This window comes from Ceratina calcarata, unplaced genomic scaffold (assembly GCF_001652005.2).
Source record: "Ceratina calcarata isolate Rehan_Ccalc_2016 unplaced genomic scaffold, ASM165200v1 scaffold400.2, whole genome shotgun sequence".
Taxonomy (NCBI): Eukaryota; Metazoa; Arthropoda; class Insecta; order Hymenoptera; family Apidae; genus Ceratina; species Ceratina calcarata.
The window spans coordinates 379,237-387,822 of NW_017163423.1; the positions used below are offsets into that span (position 1 = coordinate 379,237).

General features: G+C 33.3%; 3 protein-coding genes across 7 annotated transcripts in view; all 3 read left to right on the forward strand.

Moving 5' to 3' along the window:
* Positions 1 to 4,359, forward strand: part of LOC108626467 (uncharacterized) — a 94,662-nt gene extending 90,303 nt beyond the window's left edge. For 2 of the 5 annotated variants that reach the window (XM_018027140.2, XM_018027141.2), the window contains exon 3: positions 2,756 to 4,359. In XM_018027140.2, the coding sequence (XP_017882629.2) occupies positions 2,756 to 2,863 (108 nt within the window). In that variant the 3' untranslated portion in view covers positions 2,864 to 4,359. Of the gene's footprint in view, positions 1 to 489; positions 2,243 to 2,574 lie in introns of those variants that run through there. The other 3 variants (XM_026814830.1, XM_026814828.1, XM_026814829.1) reach the window with 3 other exon arrangements.
* Positions 4,360 to 4,466: 107 nt separating this feature from the next.
* Positions 4,467 to 7,252, forward strand: LOC108626464 (uncharacterized). The gene is made up of 6 exons (XM_026814838.1): positions 4,467 to 4,831; positions 5,098 to 5,204; positions 5,392 to 5,511; positions 5,787 to 5,936; positions 6,051 to 6,110; positions 6,817 to 7,252. The coding sequence occupies exons 1-6, from the start codon at positions 4,482 to 4,484 to the stop codon at positions 7,008 to 7,010; spliced, it is 981 nt and encodes a 326-aa protein (XP_026670639.1). The 5' UTR covers positions 4,467 to 4,481; the 3' UTR covers positions 7,011 to 7,252.
* Positions 7,253 to 7,349: 97 nt separating this feature from the next.
* LOC113464541 (uncharacterized) lies at positions 7,350 to 8,353 on the forward strand. Its single transcript, XM_026814839.1, has 3 exons — positions 7,350 to 7,675; positions 7,775 to 8,018; positions 8,169 to 8,353. Exons 1-3 carry the CDS (start codon positions 7,594 to 7,596, stop codon positions 8,275 to 8,277), a joined length of 435 nt encoding a protein of 144 aa, XP_026670640.1. The 5' UTR covers positions 7,350 to 7,593; the 3' UTR covers positions 8,278 to 8,353.
* Positions 8,354 to 8,586: the final 233 nt, after the last annotated feature.

Consider the following 8,586-nt stretch of genomic DNA (forward strand, 5'->3'; position numbering starts at 1 on the left):
GGCCAAAAGGTTTAATAAATGATATAAAATAAATCTAAAACAATATTTTATTATCAAACCCCAAACAACAAATTATGCTACTTCCGGAGGGATATAGAAGCTTAATAAAGTAGAATGGATCATACATAATTCAACAACAGGACATAATCATTATTTATTAATAAAAGCGAAAGAAACTTCTGAGGCAATCTAATACAAGGAGGGTTCTCATGTCAATGAAAATGGTGATGCGTCTTGAACGTGGAAGCGTGTGTGTGAGACGAGTGACACGTGTGGTACATGAGAGTCTAGAAATTGTTGAACATCCATTTTATTTGTAGTTATGAAAGTATCCATAACTAACGATTCCTTCGCTTCCACAAACTACGCGAAATACAATAGAATTGTTTAAGCAAAACGAGCTCGATTAAGATAATGAATGAATTAACGTAATAACTTCCATCAACGTTTGTTTATCATGCCTGTTATGTACTTAATCTTCACTCACAGTTCTCAGTATATTGTACGCTGACCCTTCCGATATAGAACCACCGCAAATTGTTCTGGAATTCCCTCTGTGGTTGACAGCGGATTTAATACATCAGGGAAATATTCTTTCACGAAGCGATCGATTGCCCGTGAGTCTTCCATGTGAATCAAAAACGTACAACTTGCTTTATGTACATTTTATGCTAAATTCTATAAAAAATTATTCACTACTTATAAATATTTTATCATTGTTCCTTCCATTATTTTTTACTTTAAATATTGCTTTATTAACCTTGCAGAGGTATGATAGATTATGCTGAGGTATATTTTATTAAAATATCGCTTTCTCTAAATGTGGAAAATATCTTGTTTAGAATCTTTCCTGAACGTAATAGTATGTTGTATTATCTGTAAAAATCGGGGTAAAACAGGGGACGTTTCCCTGAAGGACGCCTGCGCGACGTTCAAGCCACAACATATCGACTTTTCGTGTTCCATCTTTCAGAGATAGCGGGGACGTGATAATCACCGAAAAATGGCCCTAATAATTATTTCGTTACCCATTGGTCAATTATTTTATGAAAATTACATTCATTAAGTAGAACGATATTGATTCGAAAGCTGCAGTTCTATAGAAAGTAAAATTAGATATCATCTATCGTAATTAATAATGAACATACTTAAATTTGAGTAGATCAATGGATATTTACGGAGTGCAGTGAGTTCGTGGACTGAAAATATTTTGGGATTGCGATTCATATTACGTTTTACCTTATAACGGCTGAATCCTCCTTCGAGGTAAATACGTGATCATTATTCATACCTGGGAAGGACGAAACGACGTAATTATGTTCGAATTACAACAGAAGCGTACTCGGAGTTCGTCTTCTTGCAATTAACTATACATGTACATTCAGAACACGTATACTTGCCGCCCGAAATAATGATCCGTGGATTATTATTAACGTCGAACATGAGCTCTGCTTAAATCTACACGCATCGTAATGAAGCGTGCAGACTGTGCTTCCTAATTCTTGAAATTCTGTTGAGACGTTTCTAGTCAGCTCTTCATCATCTGTTTTGTTTTTATTTAAACCTTCCACTACCAATTTTATTTCTTTGCATTTACTGGTTGCTAAGCTTTCATTTACAAAATGTACATTGTACATGGTTCGAACACTAATAAAGCTCTTAATAACCAGTGGGACATGGCTCTGGCATACTAATACTGAATTGTGTCCCACAATAAGGAGAAATGATCTCATCGAACATACGTATATATCCCAGTAGTAGTGAAAGGATTAAGCTTGTCACACCTCAATGAGGTTTATTACAGCTGCATCTGTTGTATAATTAATACAATTAATATTTGAAACTCTTTTCATATGTGATGATTACAATCTTTTAGGAACATACAGATAAAATAGCATGTCGGAATATTAGATTCAGCAATTATTGTTTCTGCCTTTAGAGGCAGGAAGAACTTAGTTTGCCTTCAATTTTTAATAAGTTCGTCTCTTTGAGGATCGTAAAGGCGACACTATACATATTTGTTTTAGTATGCCAGACATAAATGTACTTTTTTTAATAGCAGTGTTATGAGTAGATTGCGGGTACTTATGCAAATTCCTATTTTTATGAATAAAATTAAAAAACCGTAATTCATATGAACATTTATTTTCTCCTCTAAGTATTGTAAATTGTATTTCACTTTGGATATATTGTATTTCCTTACATATTATTCCACATGTATTTCTCTAAATTATTATTGGAAATATCCATAAATGCATAAACATTCGCAGTCTAGTTATTAGATTAGATTGATAACATTTATTATTTTATAATTTCTTTGATATGTTTAAAAATACAAATATGTCAAGAAAAAATACAAAAATTCTTTGTAAAATATAAGAGTGTTGAATCTCATTGCAAAATAAGAGTGAAATCACATTGCAAAATTTATAAGAAGTGTTGAAAGAGTAATTAAAGTCCCGTTCGTATCGTTCTACCCGCATCATTATGTATTAGCAAACATGAATTTTAACACGGAACATTTGGATAAGTATTTAAAAGATGAAAGAAGTTATATGTAACTATTTTATATAGGAAGACCTGTTTCTAAGTAAAACGTTTACACTCTAAGTACTAAGTACGCAGAAGGGTTAATTTTTAAAGAGCATATTTGCTTGTTGGTTCTTTGACTAATTGTAAGTTAAGGAATAATAAAACTTGCTGGTACATAATATGGTTTTCACGGAGTTTATCGTTGTCTGCCATGAAATTCTAGAAAGTCTGTGAACGAGGTCAAGGACGATTTTATTGGAACGTCGAAGCAACGAATTTTTCAAACTGCATTTGGTACAATATGATTTTCAATTTTTTATTTTTTCCTTAATTTGTTCTCAGTTTATAGTATACAGAATTTATAAGTCACATGTAATTAACGATTCGATTATTAAGTATATGTATATGTACAAATACTTTTTTTAGCAACTATTCTTTGAAACTGCGGATATTATAAATTTCCAATGCGGTTATTTCCCGCAAAAATGTAATGTGATAAAAGATAATAAATTTTGATAGCATAGCGATTAGTACACATACTAACGTAAACGCAAATGAAAATTATATAATCTGTGAAATACGCATAACGTCTTGTTTCCATTTTCCTCTTAAGCTGCGTTAAAAGTATTTTTATCAGAGTTAACGGATGTACAATAATGACTTGTTCTAAGAAACACGTCAAATTATGTAAAGACATATGGACGTTACTTGTGATCTCCAATTTACTGGATTCATTTATATTCTGAAGTTAATTTATTTTCATTGGGTTTGTTTTGATCATTTAACTGCTATTGAGATATTTTTAAAAACAATAAATACTTGATTTTACCATAAAAAGAATGCATTATGCGATAATTCTATTTGGAAATAATGAGATTTGTGGACAGAATTATCTGTAGAAACTATACTGATTTTCATAACTAAATGAGATAATCACAACAAAATACAATGGAAGGGAATAATTAAAGTTAATTTTCATTTTCTCGCCGGCGGGCTTTAAGAGAGTCGCAAAGTTTCATTAGCTGCATTATTGGAAATTGCTCAAGGAATTCCATAATAACAATTTTCTTGGGGCATTAACACGAATTATTTTCGACTCTTCGGGTCTCAAACCCTCTTCGCAAAGTCTTTACTTACCTATCTACCGTAATAATGGTTAGCTGCAGTAAGTTCCAATTCGTTTGACGTCTACCGATAAATAATAAGAAACAAGAGAAAGAAGGGGCTGAGGAGAAAGAAGACGAGCCGAACAAATCAGTTTATGGGCAGATTGAAAATTAATTTGGAAGTATTGAATAAGTTACGATTTGTTAAATTCTTAAAAATTCTAACAAAATGTTAAATTCTTAAATTGTTCAAGATTTCTCAAGTGCTGTATGGAAAAATTAAAATTGATTCGTTCTTAATACCTGATTTATTTCTAGTTCTACCGTAACATTTTTTACTCAGGAAACACTGAAATATAAAACTGATCTTATTTCATAATAATTAGCATAAAGTCGACGAGCTCGATTAATTTTCATTCAAGGATTCCCACTTTCGATTCGTAGTATACATGTAGGATATCCTTCGACGATATTCGTTTCTCTATTGTTCTATGAGTCACGTTCTTCGTTTACTTCCTGACATTGTGTGCCTTCATCGGCGCGGCGTCCTTCGCGAGAAACGATTTGATAAAATAACCGATCCTCCCACCTAGTGGCATAGTTCAATGTTTCTCTTCGGTACAAGACAGACTATAAGAAACGCGGCACGATCACAGCGCGAGAAACACGCACGTTGACAGTTAACACTCCGACTTCACGATGACAAGGTGCAACGATTTACGCTCGTTTGTGAAAATAGAAAGAAAACTAAAAATCTTTACCTAAATTAATAGTTTTTATTAACAATTAATTTCTCCTTATTGTCAATTTTTATCAAATATTTATGAAATCAATTAAAAATGAATGTTTATTTTTATCTTACTGTCAAACATTATCACGTTCTGCTCTTTGTCCTCGCATATTGACGAGTTCCATAGAACGATTTCATTTATTTTTCCTTGTTTCAAAGATGATTGCGATAAATCGAAGTGTCGCGGTCCTCTGAAATACTACGAAGCGCTCAACTGTAAACCAGTGTATGCGAATCCCGGTGAATGTTGCCCCATCCAATACGATTGCAGCCATTTAAAGAATTTGGCTAAAGATAAATGTTACGCGAACGGCCATGAGTACAACATTGGGGAGGAGCTCAAACCGGAGGACGCGGATCCTTGCGACATAGCTTGCACGTGTAGATCATTCGATAATACAACGTGAGTACATACGATCTGTCCCTGGACCATAAGTTACCTGGACTTTGGAAAGAAACTGATATCCAGAATTATCTCTAATAATTATAAGAGGCTATTTCGATTGAGAACATAATTATTTATAATATAAATCGAATAATTAACTAAAAAGTATAATTAAAAAGTCCTTCATGCTAATTAGTCAAAAGAATAAGATCATCAAACTTATGATTATATCACACTGTGTAAGGCAGTCTAAATTTTAATACGTTGTTGTGCTTTTCGAACAGTGCCGCTTTCATCTGTGCGGCTTACGATTGTGGTTTTTACCCGCCGAAAGAAAATTGTTTCTTCAGAAATAATCACGAGTCGTGTTGTCTTGGACCGGAGGTTTGCTGTAAGTAATTCTAATTAGATCAATATTTACATTATACATACCGAAAGGTCAGTTAAAACCGGTCATGCTGAATCCCCCTAGTTCAATAATTAAATTTTTGTGATCGTTGTCCAACATAAATTCATACATCTAAATCGTAACTTAGAACACGTAAACAATAGATTTAAATATATCTTACATCCTTCAGTAGCGGAAGGCGAGACGAGGGCAACCTGTGAGGTTGACGGCAAAACTTACATGGATGGCGAATATTTTAGTCCAAAATCTGACCCCGAATTGAACTGTTACTGCATGCCTGGGTACACAGGTACAGAGATAAAGACTGATATAATAAATTCAACAAATTTTTACAATGTTAATATTTAATACAGATTAAAATAATCAGTGATATTAATTTCAATTTTCCAATTTCGTTCTAAATACTTAAGAAATCGCATTGGATAATTGGTTTACAATTTTAAATCGCATTTTCTGAATTATCAGAGCTGAGTTTGCAATTTGACCCAGCAGAGTTAAATTTCTATTCATATTAATAAAACAAGAATCGAAGGTAGCAATTTACAAATTGAACCGCTCGTTTAGGTGAAAACATCGAGCCGTTCTGCAAGAAACCGAAGAATTCTTATTGCACTCCCTTGTTCCGAAATGCCGACAATATTTATAAGAATTGTGCGCCCGTTTTCTACGACAACCAGAACCCGCAGAAAGATTGCAACTATGCTTCCAGATGTCGTAAGTTTGAAATAATGATTGTCCAAATACAAATTGTTTCTTCTTTTAAAAAAGAAGTCGAGTAAGTCTGTACCTAGAGGAGCTTTGTCAGTGAGATTAACTTCGTTCTTACAGAAAACGCGAACGACTCAGTTATCCACAATCATGATAGTACCAAATCGATTTCTGAGGAAGGTACGTGCAAAATATGCTTGTAAAAACTAATGCTTCCATCGCTTCTTCTAACATTTACTGTGCATTAACATATTTACATTGCACATAGATACACTTCGTAATATTATTAAACAATATAATTTCACATCCCATAAAAGAAAAAAATCTAATAAGCCATTAGAGAGTATAATAAAATCTATTTTAATTTTCATTCCAATGCAATAAAATAGTTGGATGACAAAGAAACCGATAATCGAGCTTGAAACTTTCAAGAACGAATAGTCATATTTTTATGACTGTTTTAAGTTCTTAACTACAAGTTTCGGGCTCTAGACAGAACATATTGGATTCTGTTGGAACTTCGCACGAGATTTGGCCGAAATATCTCGGGGCTTATCGCGATCAAACAAATTTTACACTGGAACCAAGCAAAGCTTTTCATGTAAATTCAGATCTTAATACGAGTTGCGCGAGCGAGGCGAATTTTAATCTGATTTAATGTATACGTATGTCTCCTTAATTTTCGCCTCACCCCTATTTAAAAAATTACTCATATTACTGCAACTAATTAATCTAGTGAAGTTATAGCTAAATATTTTGAAAAATTTAACGAACCAGGCTCCCATCTAATTATATTCATAATACCGTATTCTTCATTTATCACTTAACATGGCTGAACTATTTACTCCAACATCCTATATAATAACTTTGGAATATTGATTTACAGAAGATAAGATGTGTGTGTTTGGTGATATGAAAATGCACATCGGTGACGAACTCAATCAGGCAACGGATTATGATTCCGTTTGCGTGAAATGCGTTTGCGAAATACCACCGATCCCAACGTGCCAACGACTTCCGGATGACAAATGCGACATCAGGAATCACCCACCCTTTTCCAGTGGGTTTATCCTTGATTGAGTGATCTAATGGGCTGCGAATTTTTAAATAATATATTAAAACTGTGTCGAATGCACAAAGTTTCAGTGCTTACCAAAGGTTAAATTCGCACGACACAGTTTAGTGATATATTTTCTATATTCTTAGGTAGATCCAAGATAACGATTATAGTCATTACTAATGGTAGAATGTAAAGACTTAGTTATTAGTTTGTTTTCTTGACTTATGTTTGAAAATATATATGTAGCATTCTTATGAAGATATACGTATAAAAGTTATGACAATTTATTAATTGACCCTGACCTTCACTATATTCCTTACTATTCTTTATAAGAGTGTTTTATAAATCGCTTCAATTTTATACAAGATCAATGATTTTTTATCCCTTTTGATTCCCTCTTCGGTTTTCCCCCTTTATCCTGAGCCTGTGCACGTCTCATAAAAATCGTCGATGGTGTTGCGAAACAGGTTTCTCCCATTCGGTGAAACCTGGAATTTCCGTTCAGTTTCATGTTTCTTTAAGAGGTGCGCATAAAAGACAGGGCGCAATCGAAATTCAGGACTGCGTGTGCACAGTTCACAATTATAAGTTCTAAATTGTAAGATGATTGAAGTACACTGTTTTATTAATACAAGTGTCTTGTTTTTATCACTTATTCTTGTGACGGCTTACGTGGCAGACCGAGGTGAGAAATCTTTAAGTTTTACTCGTGGGATGATTCTAAACTTTTCATAGTTATATAGTTTTAATTTAATTTAGTTTTGTTTACGTTCCAATTGCTAAGAGATCTGCGACGAGACAAAATGTCCTGGTCCCTTAAGATATTACAAGGACCTCGGTTGTGCTCCTATTTATAAAAATCCTGACGATTGCTGCGCGACAGCATACAATTGCAGTTTCTTAAACAATTTATCGAAAGATAAATGCTATCTGAATGGCAATGAGTATAGCTTAGGAGAAAAGCTGAGAAAAGAGGACGCAAATCGTTGCGATCTGGCTTGTACGTGCGAGTCACATCAGAATCAAACGTGAGTAAATTCGCTTCAGTGACATTACATACAAGATTTCACAGTATTTGAGAAATGAATAAAAGAATTGAATATTTCTTGAAAGCAAGAATATTATTTATTTTCGTCTATCACATCTTTCGTAATTTCGTTATTATTCTCTATGAACAGTGCCAATTTCTGGTGCGTGTATCTCCATTGCGCATTTTTTGAGCGGAATCATTGCTTCTATAGGCATAATCACGAAAAGTGCTGTCCTGAGCTGATTTGTCGTGAGTAAACTAAATTTGATAAATTAAAAATCTATTAGGCATAGTTCGTTGATTAAAAACTCATCGTGAAAGAATGTGATTCTTAATTTAAATTGATATCCCAACTTAGCTTGGATCTCAAATAGAAATTGTGTTAGAAATGAAATGAATAGACGGACAATTAATTCTTGTTACGCTTTAAATAACTTAATGCAAAATAATTATAGTAGCAGTGAGTTATTAAAAGCGTAATTTAATTGTTTGTCTATTAATTTTATATATTTCTAATAAAATTTCTATTTCAGATCCAAGATTATCTGATGCCAGGAAATCAATTT